The 18,620-nt window shown below is 30.6% G+C and overlaps 1 protein-coding gene across 1 annotated transcript; it reads right to left on the bottom strand.

Annotated features, from left to right (window-relative positions):
* Window positions 1-2,154: 2,154 nt before the first annotated feature.
* Window positions 2,155-10,758, bottom strand: LOC143194807 (juvenile hormone esterase). Its single transcript, XM_076401525.1, has 10 exons — window positions 10,519-10,758; window positions 6,967-7,125; window positions 6,773-6,908; window positions 6,525-6,719; window positions 6,271-6,467; window positions 5,477-5,615; window positions 5,242-5,414; window positions 5,058-5,187; window positions 2,456-2,588; window positions 2,155-2,394 (listed from the first exon to the last, which is right to left on the bottom strand). Exons 1-10 carry the CDS (start codon window positions 10,708-10,710, stop codon window positions 2,202-2,204), a joined length of 1,647 nt encoding a protein of 548 aa, XP_076257640.1. The 5' UTR covers window positions 10,711-10,758; the 3' UTR covers window positions 2,155-2,201.
* Between the last annotated feature and the right edge of the window lie 7,862 nt (window positions 10,759-18,620).

The raw sequence follows: 18,620 nt of genomic DNA on the forward strand, positions 1-18,620 counted from the left end.
CTTTGTTTTATACTATGTAGTGATAGGTGTATTTATATTTTATACGTAATTTGCAGATTTACAGATTAGATTTATTTAATGAATTGAATTTTATTTAATAAATTTATTTCAGAAAATATATTGTCTTTATTTAAATTTTATTGGTCCATTAAACGTGACCTCTGGGCAATCACGTTGCCAAACTTTATCAGAGCCAATCAAACGTCTTCATTAAAAAATGTTTACAGGTACCTATAATGGAGATTTAAATTGACCAAATATTGGGCAAAGCAAAACTTTGCTCCAGAGCCCTCTATTGAGTTTTCTCTCTATTACTCTATGGTAGATGTTCTTTTACGGTTGGCACCAAACAGCTCGTCCTCTCTCCCGAATCCCACCCATCTCCTTAATGAAATCTGCTTCGCACCTCACGGTTGAAAGAATCGTGGAGGAATTTATTATTTTCGACATAACGACACGGCGTTAGGTTTAAGTGTGCATTTTATTTCATCGTAATCAACCGGTCGAACGAGGGAAAAACTTAGATCGATCCCATTCGGCCCGGTTAATTTACCGGATAGTCTTCCGAAGGAAAGATACAACGCGGAAGCAACTGTTTCCAGGTTTTTTTATTCCTTTTTTGCTTCGCTAGAAGTTTTATTGGACGGTACTCTGCCAAATAACCTGATGCCTTTATTGTTGGTCGTGTTGTTTATGAGGAATACATTTACTACAGTGCATAAACTATTTTTCTTTGGCGATTTTTGTTGTCTTTGGGGTTTTTATGGACGAATATCTATAGGGAATATTAAATAAAACTCCAAAAATTGTACTTTATATACTTTATATTTGAATTCTTTTCAAAACTATAAGGGCAATTCGATAAATCAGTGAATTTTTCCTTCCGAATGTAAAGAAAAAAACTACCAAAACTAAAAACTACTTTATTTAACTAACAGTTCAGTCAAATAAGCCAAAAAAGAGGGCTAACCTTGTAATGACTCCGTATAAACCATTATTTTCACATTAAATTTGTCTCAAAACTGTCAACAAAATATTTTGCCCGCGTCTTAAGATATGAAACGTCAAATTTCGTATCTTGTTTCAACTTTGTCAAATTTCCTCGAGCATTATTTTTTATATAAAGGTAATCAGTGAGTATCGGTCACAAATAACTGATTTATCCTCTAAATTATACATTAAAAAATCTAATTTCAAAACAAATAGAATTCAAATTTAGACGTTGATCTCCTAGAGCATCAACAATCTGCCAGTGGACAATAAGTATTATTATATGATTTCAGTTATAAAATATAGCTATCCTGACATGCAGTAGATCACTTCGGTAAGTGATAGAACCAATAACGAGTGTAATTCGGAGTGTTAGTACGAAGTAGTCTGAAAGACTATTAGTGCACCCCAGTGCACTTGCCAAACAGTTAAATGTGTGCGATGACAGTGAAGTGCGTAGGCCCAAACGCAAACTACCGTATGAACTGATTAATAGACACATAGAGTGAGATTAAATAATCTCACTTTAACTTCCTTAAGTGATCTAATGTACTACTTATAATTTAAATCTTATTCTAGATACTATTCTAACTTATTCTAGAGATTATTAAATCTCACTCTATGTGTCTATTAATCAGTTCGTATATCCAATTTCCAAATTTTGACGTATAAAATGTACAACTATAGCAACGTTGCTCATCTTGATAATTATAGGGGACACCTGCTCCATAAACAATTATAATAAAAACTGCGAGAAAGAAATATATGGTCCATAAAACAGCTACTGTCATCTAGCTTAGCAATACAGCATACTCAGATACCATAAGCACAAGTAACAAGCAATGTTAACCTAACTAATAACATATCAATAAATTAAAAGGAATAATGGATGAATTCATGGGGCCAATGAGTATAATGTTATATTTATTCACCAGCATCGTTAGCAAGCTAGGCTGATGGCTGTATAGTTAAAATACAAGAAGATATATGTTGGAAAATATATATTTTGGTTCCTATACTTATTACCCTTATAATATAATAACTCTATATATTGTTCTGACTTCAGGCAACTTTACAGATTTTTTTTATATTTGATTCAGAAAAACTAAGCCAGCATCCTGCATTTCGATATACAACCAGATATTATGTTGTATTAAAAGTCAATTTTATTCATTAATTATGGCAGTTTATTTATTATTAGATAACATTTGTTAAAAAGTGTTATAGGGATGATAAGAATATGTTTCCCAAAAATTGTTCCAAAAGGCAGCCAATTCTAACTGAGTCGTGTTGACTGTCATTTCTAAATTATTGTCGATGTTGAGGAACTGTATATTATCACTCTGGGCCAATTCCCATTTAACATTCTGAAGAAGTTCGGACGAGTTATCTGGCGTCGGGTCACTACAGAAAAAAAGATTTAACATTTAAGTAAAGTACTAAAGTAGGTACGAAATAAACTTACTGGGTTTTAGCAAAGTTTGTCCACAATTTAACAAGACGCCTTCTGGTTAAGTAATCTGCATCTGTTTGCAGTGGATGGGTCGACACATTGAAGAGATATGGCACCTCGTCAGCATGACTCACATTACCTGCACCTTTTAAACCAATAAATTAAATGTACGCACAAGTTTATAGGAAAAATGAAACTTCTTTTGACGTTTAACTCCTAACATTTATGAGGTTAATTTTATCATTTTGGCAAGGTGCATTTTTAATATACTACAATAAATTAATGTATTTTTAACTCTTTTTATTTACTCATTGATCATCAACAAAACATCGATATTATGTTTTAATTTATACCTATATGATATAGCTCGACAAGAAAGAATATTTTGTAATGAAAACTCGAAGTCTCAACATTTGTATCAACCAATATGACTTGAAAATCACTGAAGAAAAAAATAAAAGCGAGAGAGAAAAGGAAAGACAAATAGAGTGAATAATGAGAAGAAGTTCACTCATCTAGAGACATATCGTAAAGGAAAACCCGAAGTCCCAACATCTGTATCAACCAATATAACTCGAAAAGCAGTAGAAAAAGAAGAAAAAGCGGGAGATAAGAGAAAGACAGATAAAGATAATAGAGAGAAGAGGATCCCTCATCTAGGCAGACATAGCCTAAAGAAAAACCCGAAGCCCCAATGTGTGTATCAACCAATATGAAAAGCTGTGGAGAAAGAGGGAGAACAGAGAGAAAAGGGGAGATAGAAAAGAAGAAATAAATTCCAACATCTGTATCAACCAATATGATTTGAAAAGCAGTATAGAAAAAAGCGGGAGAGATAAGCAAAAGACAGATAGAGAGAATAGAGAGAAGAGGCTCCTTCATCTAGGTAGACATATCGTAAAGAAAAAACCAAAGTAGCAATATCTGTATCAACCAATGTGAAATGCAGTGGAGAAACAAGGAGAACAGAGAGAAAGGACAGAGAGAGAGAGAGAGAGAGAGAGAGAGGTAGAGAAATGAAGAAAGAGAAAATCAAAGGTATAAGAGAGAGAGCAGAAAGAGAGAAAAGAGACAGGGAAAAGAAATACAAAGGAAAAGCTAAAATCAGGCAAGAGGCAATTCTCATTTTTGGCATTTTTTTACATCTTCTAGGCTATACTCTCAAATTAATATGGTTCATAATTTTGTACGCGTTGTGACAAAACCTTTGACAGAGTTTCATAGTTAATAGAGAGACATGTTTGTCTCTCAAAACTATCACTAAGGGTAAAGGAATACACAGAAAGCCCAAACAAAAGCCAATAGAAACAACAGTCATGGTCTTTCCTTAACCAATAGATTCTTCCGCAAACTCAATGGTATTTATTTATAAAGTCTTAACATTTATTAGCTCAACATTATTATATAAGTGGACCTAATTTGGCATTAGGTGCTGAGATACCATCAGGAGCTAGTGCTTGTTGATGTCTTCCCATCTTCAAATGAAACCTAGTGTTGTGAAATTCATTCAAAATCTATTGTTGTTTCAAAAATGTTTTAATAACTCCTTGTATAATTTATCATGAATATGAGACATGCTTAAGTGTTCATCATTTGTAATAGTTTAATACTAAAACTATAATATTTATCATACCGTATTGTTCTTGAATAAACAAATGCATAATATTTAATGAAATTTTAAATAAATGATAACCCATAGGTAAATTTTAATAATAAAAGCTATTTATATATACATAGTAAAATAAGTAGACTACAATTTGTCTAACATTCAGTCCGATTCAAAAGCAAATATAGACTATAGAATAATATTTACATTACAACAATAGCAGAAAATTACTTAATGAAGTGGTTTTTTTACTTGCCATTTATATAATCAGAGCCTAAGAATGACTAGATATTTATGGATTAAATTTACTAATTTTAACTTAAAATTTTTTTCTTACGTATTTTAAAACCTATAGACAATAATGGAAATATGGTGGACCAATATATAAAATATATAAGATATTGAAACGTTAGTTATCCACAATTATCCAGATAATACATTAATAAGAATATGAGTTTAAATAAGAAACTGACAAAAAACTAAGGATCATAAAGATTAAACCATATATATCAAATTATTCGAAAGTTTATAGGAGAAATCAAAAACTTAAAGAATAATCTGTGCTACTGTGCTATAATAGATACTATGATCAGATACTAAAAGCTTTAAAGTGAAACTTATATGGTTTTTTTATTTCGTTACACTGTAGTCTCTCTTGGATAACATACGCCTGTAGCTATTTCCTTTCTAGTTAAAAAAGAAATATTGAAAACAACGAATAAACTCTAAAACCTTTTCTGGTTTTGTTTTAGTTTCCTTAGCGCGCCTAAAACTATACCGTCGAGTCAGCCTTAGAGTTTTAGAAATAGCCAGAAATCCAATGGATATGGAAACCCAACAATATAACTGATTTTTGATTAAAAATGGCAAAGAGAAAGACTATTAGTATGATGAAAATAAATAGAAAATTCCATGCCTCTATTTTGAAGTCTTATTATGTTTCAATAGCACTGGTATATTAAAATAAAAAAAAGCAAATCTGAAAAACAATTAGGTCAAATTTCTAACCTGGTATGCTCAAATGAGTTAGACTTGTAGTACCATAAAAATTAAACCTATACATATACAGTGGAACATACTGGGAATAAAGAGCGACAAACTTGTAAATACTTCGTACAAATTTCTGATCGCTATACCACTAAAATCAAATAAAAATAGTACATTAACTAAACAATAATAGAAAACAACAAACCTTTATAAAACTCCCCAATTCGTTTCTAAAAGTGATATCCTCGCCAGCATAAACAGTCCTTATATCTTCACCAAGTTTAGTGGTATTTGTATCAGCATTCAACGGCATAGATGGTACCAATAAATTAAGATTTTCATCATAGTACGAAGCTAGCTCCTGTAAACTTTCCAAATCTATAATAATACATATATTAACATATACTTAGTAGATATTTTATTAAATGATGAAACAGAACCTGAAAAATAGTCCAATGTCTCTTCAGCGGTATATCCAATGATAACAGGTAATTGACTAACGTTTCCTGACGCTATTAGCTCATATAGTGGTTTATCAAGGAACGCTTCATCAGAGTCCTTTTCCAAAATAGGTCCAAACTAAAAGATTTTTAAACATTTTCTTACTTATTTTAAAACATAACAATGAATATATGAGCAACTAGAAAGTAAAAACCAGAGATTATTCAGCTACTAGATGAAAATGATGGCCGAAGGTGGGGAGGTAATACGAACCCTTGTACTATATAAACAATATATTCTTGTATATTCCAAGTACATGCAATATATAATAAAATTATTATATTGAGATAATGAAGCCCGAAATTGTATATCTGGTGATATACAAAATTGCGTTCATATTTCCAATTCAATAAACATTACGAATTATACAGACGAAAAGATGAGTTCATAAAAGAAAATATGATGTAGCCAAATAAATATTCAATCTTTGAACTGTTAGTTAGTGTATGTACTAAAATATGTCAAGGTAAATCAAGGTATTATATATCTATAATACTGTATTCTATGGCTTATTGGCGTATTTATATTTAGATTGAAAGTTTTCTAAATCAAAAGTGAGTGAGAAAAGTTAAAGAGGAACATTATAAAATACTTCATGAGACATCTAGGTATTGATTTTTTTTAAAGACACGAAAATAATTACTTTACTTCTTAAACTCACAATCTTAAATGTTCATTCATAAACTTAACATGATAATATATTAATAAGCTACAAGATATGTTAACAACTTACATTATATGATTTACTGTATGCAAGAAGTTCTTCGGTAGGTGCTGATTGTAAAACATTTTTGACCTCACTGGTGGCACTAGCGTTGGTAATATTACTACTAAATTTCTCCGCTAATATATAGGCAACATCACGTGGATTATCAACTTCAATATAACTGAGGGCGCACCCACTTTCCATTATAGCAGCATTAAATAATCCTGAGCCAATAAAAATATAAACAAAATCACTTTTAGTTGAACAAATTAGCTAGTTACCGCTGGATTTGGGACTTATAATATGATAGCTCACTGATCTGGATCCAGCGCTTTGGCCAAATATAGTGATACGATCCGGATCACCTCCAAAGTTGATGATGTTGTTCTTAGTCCAGTTCAACGCGAGTAATTGATCCTTTAGGCCAGAATTTCCGGAAATTACCTCATCTCCAGTAGATAGAAAACCAAACACGCCTATTAAATATAAGAAGAATTAATCTATTAAATCACGTGTGACAACTACATACCCAATCTGTAATTGAAACTGACTACTATGACATTATCATCTAAAAATGGCGAGGGATCATAAAAATTGAAATCCGAATTTCCACTGACAAAACCACCACCGTAAATCCAAACCAAAACTGGTAGCGTATCGTTGGTCTTTAATCAAAATTAAGATTGGTTATGACCAATTTAATGAGATGTTTATCAAATGTACCCCACTGTTTCCTGGAGAATAGACACTAATTGTCAAGCAGTCTTCGTCATTTCCGGCTGATGGTAATGGATCAGTTGGGTATGTTGATGCATATATACATGCTGGTCCACTCTCGGTAGCATTCAATATAGCACTCCATGGGTCAGGCTTTTGAGGAGGCTGTTTTAAAATTTATCATATATAGAATTCATAATATCATATTATTAGTAGGTATTTATATGATTAACTTGTTATATCACAGTATGAAGAACAAATAATATAACTCTTTTTATTCGAAACTCAATGACACCCTGTATATTACGTTCAATAATATTATTATGGTTCAAATATATATACCGTGTATAAATATATTGCAGTAGTTTTTATGATAAAAACAGTACAAATCTTAAATCTAATCAGAACCTAAACAATTTAATCATTTATGGAAATGTTTTAACAGGCTCAGCCCGACATATAAGTTTTTCGTCCATTTTAAATCCTTTTAACGTGTCTTAACTATGGTTACTTTACTTCGACACGATTTGGCTCTTTAAACTGGAATAAAGCTACTCTATTCAAGTAATAGCAACATTTGATTATTATCATAATCACTTGGATTCATCTCATGTTTTGCCATGAACCATTTGTTATTTTACTGATCGTAGGTACCTCCAAATCTTTCTAGGTATCTTCATTTCCGCGGTACCTTGGAACATTAGTAATACTCTGCACCTTATACTCACAGGTTTGCGTTAGAAAGAGCTGATATCTGATGCGCCAGATTTCAGTAACCGAATCAATCTATAAAATTCGATTTGTTTGGTACTGGTCGACACTGTTGTCAAATCTCTACAATTTTTTTAGAAACATTAGTGATAATAATTAGAGTTTTCAAACCAACAAAGTGTGTAAGCCTAAATTATAAGTTAATGCGGCAATATTGCAACGTGCTGACGTCATACATTTTGAGGACGTGTATTGGCTGTTTCATTGGATAAACTGTATATGAATTCAATACGAAATTTTGAAAACCAAATTCATCGAATTATTGCAGAAGAGATTCGCATTTTATATGTGACTCGGTTAACTCTTATTTGTGCTTAATTTGTTCGACATTTCCTCATAAAAACTGTTAAATGTAGGCTATTGCAAGGTTTCATTCGATTTTAGCCACTCGGCTAAAATGTTGTGTTTAGTGTCGATTTTTATTAGACTATTTGTCATCAGTAATACCATAAAAACGTCTTTGTATGTCGTTAAATTATTAACTGAATGTCCCAATAGAATAAAACTTTTTGCGACTTATTGTTATACGTCAGTTCAATAGTGTCTAACCAATTTACCGTATTCTATGCATTTGAGTTAGATTTATAATCAATAATATTTGTAATTCGTTATTTTTTATATTTTGACACCAAAATTATAATGATATAATAATCAATAATTATATATTGTAAATTAATTTAATTGATTTCTTCTAATTAAATAGAAAAAGTCACGTAAAAAAATAATTTTGAAGAGTTGTTAGAGAGCTATTATCAGCGAATGCAAACAATACATGACGTACTAATAATGATATGTAATCCAAGTTAACTCTTGAAGTGTTGCATCATCCTCTTATTTCTAAAGTGATAAATAATCTTGATAAAATCATTGTTAAAATAATTCAATTTTTAAGAAAAAATTAATAGAAAATGCTAGAAATAGTAAATAACAAAAAATAATAACTCATAAGATATAAATAATGAAGGTTTTAAGGTCTTCATATGCACGAAATATACAGACTGTATTAGAAAGTTATGTTAATGATTCATCAATTTTGACTAATCACCTTCTATAGCATATATTTCTTCTGTAAATCATAAATAAAAATAATAAAATGCCTTTAAAATGTCCAATCCAGTGCTTAAAGGCTAAAATATATCAGCTTAAATATTTAATTTTCAAATAAAAAGCACGTTGAAATACTGCAGCCCCTTTCAACACTTTTGTTTAGGTAGAGCATTAATTTTACTAATATTCAATGATCTACCGTATCCCTTTTTTTCCTATTCATATACTCGTACCTCACAGACAGACATTTTATTGTCAAGCAGTTTGACGAATACACTGTCCTACAGCCTATATATTCGGTTGTACCTCAGGACAGTGCTCTCGGCTCATTGTTATATCTTATGTATACAGCTGACCTACCGACCTCAACATACACTACTGTTGCAACATATGTTGACGATACAGCAGCTTTATCATCACACGAGGATACAATATCAGCCACAAAAGCCTCTAACTTCATCTTAACAAAGTCGAATTGTGGTTAAAAACGTGGAGTCTTCACCCTTTGCAAAAGAGTATGTCTCTCGGTAAAATTGAATAATCATAAACTTGCTCAAGCAGATAATGATAAATATCTAGGAATGCATTTTGATCGACATCTGACTTGGAAAATACATATACTAACAAAACGCAAACAGCTTGAGCTTGAACTGAAATGTATTGGCTGATAGGTCGTAAATCTAAATCATCATTAGATAACAAGATTTTGCTGTAGAAGTCAATACTTAGGCCCATCTGAACCTATGGTATTGTACTGTGGGGCACTACATAGCAAATCTAACATAGATATTCTCCAGAGGTTCTAACGCAAACTACCATACGAAATACGAATTAATAGACACATTAAGTAAAATTTAATAATTTCTAGAAAAAGTTAGAATAGTCATTAGAATAAGTTAGGATAGACTTTAAAATAAGTTAGAATAGTATCTAGAATAAGACTTAGATTATCAGTTGTACAGCAGATCACTTACTGAAGTGATCTACATGTTAGGGGTTATATTATATAACGGAAATCAAACAATAATACTTATTGCCCACCGGCAGATTGTTGACGTTCTAAGAGATTAATAAAAAAAATACTCATATACTCAGCAAAATGACAATGGTCATATTAGTTAATAAAATAAATAATTGTGCCACAAAAAAGCTGTTTCGAAAAAAAGAACCGACAGATATTAAAGTAGGTGAAAAGAACGTCCTCCAAGAAACATCGGTACCATATAAAGTTCCTTCATATAAAGTACTCCATATAAAGCTCTTTTAGAACCACGGCACATAACGCTGGACTGACATACTTGGCAAAATAGCTGTCCAATAATGGATATTGCTATAAATACATGCTTTTAAAGCTTCCAGGCCTTTCGGAAGCAAAACTGAGGGAAATTAGCATTCATCATTGATTAGAATCATCAATTAGAATTCATCATTGCCATGACGGATCTTCAAATAGAACGGTGGAGTGTTTTATTAAGGAGAAAACGGAGATACTTTTAGGCAATCATAAAAATCCTAACTATAAACAAATTATCACAGGAGTGTTAAAAGCACTTCAAGATTTTGGTTGTCTAATAAGTTTGAGGTAAACGAGGTAACCAATTTCACAGAAAAAATAAGACGTCTCATTGACATCAGATCTGATGGACGCTTAATCTTACTGGAAAAAAGAAAACGGCACAACACAGTTCTTAAAAATATTTTTTTCCAGACCTATGTAATTAATTAATTATTGATATTTACGTCAAATCTCAGATCACCCAATGGTGGCTTCGCGTATGGTATACCTCTCCAAGAATAATATACAGCACCACCTGAACTAACGAACTCTGATCCTTGCACTTTTCCACTTTCAATTTCCACCACCAGATCGATAGAACTAACATATTTTGAAAGTAGCTTCAGTGAAATTAAAATTATTACTGAGGTTCTCATATCGATAAACCAAAAAAAACCTTTTAATCGAATTGAACAGCCGAAAGTCGTTTGTGTTCCCTATTAATATACACGAAATTAATTATCTCGTATTATTATTATTTGCTGAACACAAACACTTAGCAGATTATCTTACAATCTAAAAGAGTAGTTTCTGGGCAAATATTTTTACAAAAAAAACTAATAGTTTTAATTATTCAGGATTAAAATTAGTTACTTGAAAGTAAACACTGATTATGATAGTTAAAATATAATTATTTACATGCTGAAAGCACATGCTCTTCATATTTATTTATAATTAAATAAGTGGAAAATTTTAGTGTCTGGGGCATCGGAACTTCTTTAGTTTTTTTTAAGCAAAGAATGATGCAATTTTATTTTAAAATGTTGGCAAAGAAATTATTCTTTTAATCAGCCTGACGTATTTATTGTTTTTGTAATATCTATTTTATGTAACAAATATAGATAAAAGAGCAGCAGTTAAAATGAAACTAACTACAAATTTGCATTGATGGAACCCATAGTACAAATAAAATGAATTATTAACAGGAAATGTCTAAACATTTTAAAATGTTGATACATATTAAGGTGTTTAATATTGTGAGAAAAATGATTACCATCAGAAATTGTGGTCGAATTTCAACCATAGGGTGATAACTAGTTAAGCTATATATAAAAACTCAGCATTTTAAACGTATGTGGAGTACACAAGTGGAAGTACATCCCTCAAACGCCAATTAAGTTTGGGTCAGGTGTCCTAGATCTGTAATATAAGAACAATATCAGGGAAAAATCACCAGTTAGTGAATAACTATTGTAATATATATACCACGTATTTTTTAATTTTAAAAATATGGATATTCAAAGATATACAACAATAACCTTGCGAATAGAACGACCTATATAACACGCTCTTGTTAAAATCGACTTTTTTTAGAGGTTTTTTACCAAAAACGAAATTTATTAAAGAAAATTTAAAATCCATCTCATAAATATTTTTGAGGCCAATTACGACATACTTTCGAAATAATTTCCAAAGTCTCAAAACATCGATATATATTATATGTAACAGGATATTTCGCGAGCGCCATCAGTAGAATATTAATTTAGTTTATGATCCATCTTATCAATATACATTTTTTGTACATCCTTCGATGGATATTGCGAAAAAAATTGGAAATATTCGAGATTAAAGCCCGATGTATATTGGCTTATGTATTTTAATATACCGCGTAATACGAAATGGTTTTTTGACAATACATCGCTGATATTTAATCAATTAAATTACATTTCGATGTTTAATACCAATATTACGTTTTGCTGTGATGTCTAAATATTTTCTAATGAAAAACAAAAACAAAGTCCTTAGGAATACGTCATCGGTTATTGAAATAAAGAGGTTTGTGTGATACGTGCATGCTCTTGAATAGAAACAGTAATTTTGCACAAAAATTATAGCATTTTATTTTTAACAGAGTTATTTATACTACAATATTTTACAACATATGTCTGTATATCAAAATAAACACCTCAAGAACAAGCACAAACTAAACTTTTTTAACAGAGTAAAGACAATTATTTAAAATTAATATGTTATTAAAACTTGATTTCACAATCATTTAAACATAAGATTTTATATGCACCCACAATATTTTACAATATATGTCTGTATATCAAGATAAACATCTCAAGAACCAACACTCACTGAACTTTTTCAAATAACATTTAATTCAATATCATTTAATTTAAGTTCTAATAATTAACAAAGTATTGACAATTTAAAATCACTATCCTATTGAATGTTTTAACAAAGTATGATCAATAAGACTATTTTCCCAACTGCTACAGCATCAAATGTAAGTATACAAGATAATTTTTTTGTATATTAACGTAGAGAAAATATAAATAAAACTATTTTGAAATTGACATTTCACTCAAGTATGTATAAACAATAACGAACACAATTATGTAATTTAGGTTTTACAGCTTAGAAGGGTATATTAAAGAAATGTATTTACAATGATTGTATCAATTATTTTAATTATTTAATAACCTAATAAGCCCAACGTGTTGAAAAGCTTGAGAAAGTAGTTTTGAAAAAGTTCAAGCAATAAAATGTCAAGTAGTCGCGTATCTTATAACAATAATCGTTACAACACTTTGATATCTATCAATGCTTTAAAATATTTTAATGTGACAGTTTACAAATTTAGTGTTAATCGTTCATAATTTCTTCTATTTGTCCTATGTGTTCCATCTATGTAAAATATGTAGTTAGTTTCATATTAACTACTGCATATTTTCATTACTTCATATATTGTCTATATCTATGTGTTGGCCCATGTGTTAGTAAAAATTAGTTTACATAATTAAGTCATTTTCCTCATATATCACGTTAAAATATGCACTAAGTCGATTTCTCGCTAGGTCGAATAATGCTATAGTGTCCGTCTACCACTTACAAAACTAACTAAACCGTAAACAGCTGCAACGTTTCATTTAGCAGCTTCGCTAATTGGACCACGTAACAATTCAAAAGCATCAGTTTCACTGAGCGAACTAATAGAGGTGTCTGACGCCAATTATACTGGCTGATGAACGCGAATGGAATAACCCGAGCCGGACGCAATAATTAGGAAGTCTCCGATATCACCACCAGACGCTGATTGATATGAATATTGTACAACAATATCGGTGACCTTCGTCAATTACCCCCACGTGTAGCAAATATAAATTATTGATGGGGTTTAAAGACACTTCACCTTCATACATCGGACAATCTGAAAAGATGTTGCTTCTAGTAAACTTAAATTGAATTTATTGCTATGTATAATTATTTCAATAATATAATTTTGGAAGAGTACTGTTAATAAATTATTATTTTTATTTATTACATTGCTACTAAACGTTTCTGACTAACAATTTACAATAGCTTAAATCTTGGTATATATATTGGACCTAACATAGTGTCTAATTTAATAATGTTTATTTATCAACACTGCTATTTTCTATTACAGTACATTATACAAAATGAAATAGTTATTAGTAGATTGTCTTGTGTCCTGTTCTGGTTCGTTCCTGTTGTGGATTTTAACTACTACCAACCAATCACTTTAAAGTTGACACAAGCAACAAATTCGATTTGTTTTATACGTTCGTTGCTTGATTTTGTGTATATGTCATAAAATTATATCACTATTTTTGTATTTTTTATGCTCGGAACCGATTTCAAACTGATCAGCTAGTAATAGTTAAATTAATATCGTAAATAGATAAATAAGTTTAAGTAGGTATTAAGCTAAATTGAGTGTATATAGTAGAATATAAAATACATATAGTAGATCGGTTAAATAAGGTTTTCGTTTATTTATATTTAGTGATTACAACGATTATTATGTACGTATTTTATTCTAAAACGTTTCTTTTGTGTTAAAAATCTGAATTTGATTATTTTTTACTTTTTAGTGAGTTCCTTAATGTTTCGAGGTTGGCTAAAGTTTTTTTTAAATATTTTATTTTTCTCTTTTTAGTATTAGATATTTCCTCAATAAATTACAATATTTTCGCGTGTCGACGCTCAGACCACATAGAACTACACCATAGAAGCGGTGGCCTGCAATATTTCTACAACTTCTCATGTGATATAATTAGTGATTAAAAACCAAACCGAACGGCTTTTGCATTGAACGACCACCGGTCTTTCGTCACATTAGTTCAGGAATAACATTCTACCCAAATATCTGATAAAAAATGTATGAAATCCTTGTACATTTCCTGGAAATTTGAAGATATCTCCGGATTCCACCGTTAGATATAATCTAGGCCTAAGGAAATGTTCCAATAGACCCATCTACGAAGTATACTGTGTCGAATAAAAAAGAATTTTGAAAATTGGTAATAATCGTATCATAATTGACGAAGAAATCGGTGAACATACATTAAAAATATATATAGTCCATTCAAAGTTTTTTTAGTAATGCGTCGTGGATATTTATGATGTCTAAACATTACAATGTTACCGTATCAACTATGAGTTTTAATTCAGTTTGGCCTTGACATACAAAAAAATTCTAATATAAATAAAATAATTGAACAAAAATGTTACCAAATATAATTTATTTTAACATTATATAACTAAAACTTATTATTATAACTAAAAACTACAGTTAATTATACAGCTACAATAATTTATAGGTAAGAGTTAAAATCTCTTATCACTATTGCTTTCAAGAATATTGCACACCCCTGACAGCTGGTCGCCGCCCGGTTGTCAGATGTACGCTAAACTATTCAAAATACTAGTTATAATTATTACAGGTTATAAACCGGCAAACATTAATTTAGCCTTTTATTTTGATCAATTTTAAGTCACTCCGTAATATATCATTTTACTTTGTTTGAAAATGCCAAAAACAATAGATATTCAGGGTCACAAATTGATTGCGGCTTTAATAGGTTATTTTGAGAAGGAACGAGATATCGGAGGCCCCCTTTTGCCTGTAAATTCCGTTAGAGAGGCAATTATTGATGATATCAAATAATATAAGTCCTTACAATTTTATTAAAAATGTTTTTAGCCGGTTGCTACCGTGCTAAATATTACTATGGGTACTGTGAATAACATCGCTTACAAAATGAAGAATAATATGTTAGATTCACCCAAGAAAACCCGTCTACATACAAAGTGGGTGACGAATCTTGACCATCTTGATATTGGCTCTATTCGAGACCAAATATACGAAATGTATAAGAACAAATGTAAAATATACGAAATGTATAAGAACAGTAAGTACGCAAACTATTTTATCGATATAAACATAATTTAATAAAATTATTTTAGAGAAAATTGTCTCTCCGGAAAGCATATTTTATTTGGATTTGAATTTTCTTGTATGTCAAAGCCAAACTGCGATGTTTCGACGTCTATATATATACATATATATATATATATATATATATATATATATATATATATATATATATATATATATATATATATATATATATATATATATATATATATTAGCGACCCGCCCCGGCTTCGCACGGGTGCAATGCTGATACTAAATTAAATACACTACAGAAAAAATATGAACGTTGTATATAAAAACATAGCGGCCCGCTCCGACTTTGCACGAGCATAAAATATATATGCCTATGTCACTCAATGAAAACATGATTAAAATCGATCCAGTATTTTTGGTTCATTCATTACTGCCCTTGGCCTGCACGCATTAAATTTGGAGTAAAACAATTCCTCTTCCCCTATACTTACTATGAAGATTTCCTGCTATCTTTGGAATATCTAAATTCATACAATTTTTATTACATTACACATTTTTAAACGCAAATTTTAAATTTGTAATATCTCCGAAAATATTTGTTTAATTTACATGCTGTAAGGAACCATATTGATCTATATTAATTGCACACTGTATTTAAGGTACTTAATTCGATAAGGATTAATGCCGTATTGCTTAAAATAGCTTCGTAAATAAGCCATTTTCTCACGTAAAAAGTAAACAATAAAAATGGTTAATGTGGGTTATCCCTAAAAGATAAACATATACCATCGCGGACTTTTTTGTAGACCTTTTTATGGTGTACAATACTGTACATTAATTTGATCTAACTCGTAGGGTTAGGCAGCGTTTTTGCTAATTGCTAAATAAGCCTAAAAAATAGGTTAATTTCACGTTAGAAACCTCTAAAATTAGCAATGTTGCCTTAGTATATTATGCATGTATTATACATATAAACCTTCCTCTTGAATCACTCTATCTATTGAAAAAAACAGCATCAAAATCCGTTGCGTAGTTTTAAAGATTTAAGCGCACATAGGGATATAGGGACAGAAAAGGCGACTTTGTTTTTTACTATGTAGTGATATATATATATATATATATATATATATATATATATATATATATATATATATATATATATATATATATATACAGTCGAAAATAGAACCTCCTCCTTTTTTGAAGAAGTCGGTTAACAAGAGATCAAACTAAATTCGCCATAAAATTATACTATATTTCCGATAATAAAATACTCGAATAATTTATTTCCGCAATGTTTTTTTTTGGGGGAGCTGGATCCTCCAGCTCTCCGACGCCTTCTCATTTGGTATGTTGAAAAATATGGAAAGTATTTTAATATCAGTATTGGAAATATTCGGGAGGCGGATTTTAATATTGCCGCTGGCGGAGGAGATGATGAACTGTCTAGTTCTTTTTCCTCTTGCCGGTTGGCGCGAATGGCAAAGGGGAAACAAAAGCGGATGGTATTGAAATTCGCGGATTAATATATCTACGACGTACGTGTCAATGGGAAGATGCAACTTGCTGCCGAAACTGTTTTCTATGTGTTCAAGCGATCGCTGACTAAAAGGATACGCAATACGTATTTTCACTTTATTATTAAGAACCAAGCCACGCATCTCAATGTCTCAGTCTTATAATATTTTTAAAACAAGTTAGTCACGCTATCAGTTTTTTTATCACAATTCTGTCTTTTAGTTGAGGAATGGAAACTTAATGCAAATTTTTAAACACGGATTGTTATGAACATAAGCGATATCTGCTTTATCACAATAAACTAGTACCAACCACATGCTTATGTCAAATATATAATCTATTTAAAACAACAGTAATGCATGATATCAATTTGTGACTGTTGAAAGTTGTAAATTTGTTTTAGAGTCAGACAATATATTCCTTCTCATAATATTTTTAGCGTGCTTCAACGGCACTGAATATTAGTACGGACACGATCACTAAAATATCTCAAAAAATCAATCAATATAACCTTAAATTCATCAAAAAGAAACCGTATTTATAAGAAACGCATGACGAATCAAGATCAGTTTTATATTAGCTGTAACAGACATCAAATATACGAAATGGATAAAAACAGTAAGTAGTTTTTTCAATCGAAACGTAAATTAATACAATTATTTCAGAGAAATTTGTTAGTCTGAAAAGTATCAATAAAAAGCTGAAAGATATGCAGCTATTTGGGGGATATAGAATATCGCTTCATAAACTGTTCGGATATATAGGATGTAAGCGGTGTAGAGATAATCCACGAAGGGGTTTAATGGGACTTCCAGACATTGCTTTTAAAAGAGTACAATTTTTAAAAACTTATAATAAAATGCAGGAAGAATTATTATATCAATTTCTATATTTAGTCTATGGTACATTTGGTCAATCATGGCAAGATGATAATAAATATGGTGTAAGGACAACAAAAGTTCGTGGAGAAAGGTAAATATTAGAATAACAATGTATTAAGATTTATTAGCCATAACACTTATTAAATATTCATGCTGGAAACAGGAATTGTTTTATTCCTGGTGGGGAATTAGTGATTTCCTGTAAGTACAAGGGTGACTACCATGGAGAAATGAAACATAACTTGTTTTTAAGGTGGTTCTACAATCAGCTTTTAAAGAACTTGGAGGAACCATCTGTTATTGTTATTGACAATGCACCATATCATGTACTATGATATGGTGCATTGTCTATGCACTGGTAGAGAAGATCCCAACAAGTGCATCAACAAAGGCTGCAATTAAGGAAAGGCTTAAAGTACATAAAATAAGTTTTGAAGAAACCATGTTAATGAATAACCCATATATATAATAATTTGAAATATTATTCGGTAAATATAAATGAAATATTTAATTGCATCTTACGTAATTTACTTTTTTAGAAATAGTCTAGATCAGATTGCTGAACGTTATGGCCACAGAATATTACCTTTTCCTCCCTATAACTGCATATTTAATAAAATTGAGTTGATATGGGGCAATGGAAAAAATTATTACAATAGACATTCAAGTCGAGGAGGATATTCAAAACAGAACTGTCGGGATTTATGGAAAGAGGCATTGTCAAAAA

This window comes from Rhynchophorus ferrugineus, unplaced genomic scaffold, assembly GCF_030347505.1.
Source record: "Rhynchophorus ferrugineus isolate W39M unplaced genomic scaffold, kcgeb_rfMv2 rfM4, whole genome shotgun sequence".
In the NCBI taxonomy this organism is placed as follows: domain Eukaryota; kingdom Metazoa; phylum Arthropoda; class Insecta; order Coleoptera; family Curculionidae; genus Rhynchophorus; species Rhynchophorus ferrugineus.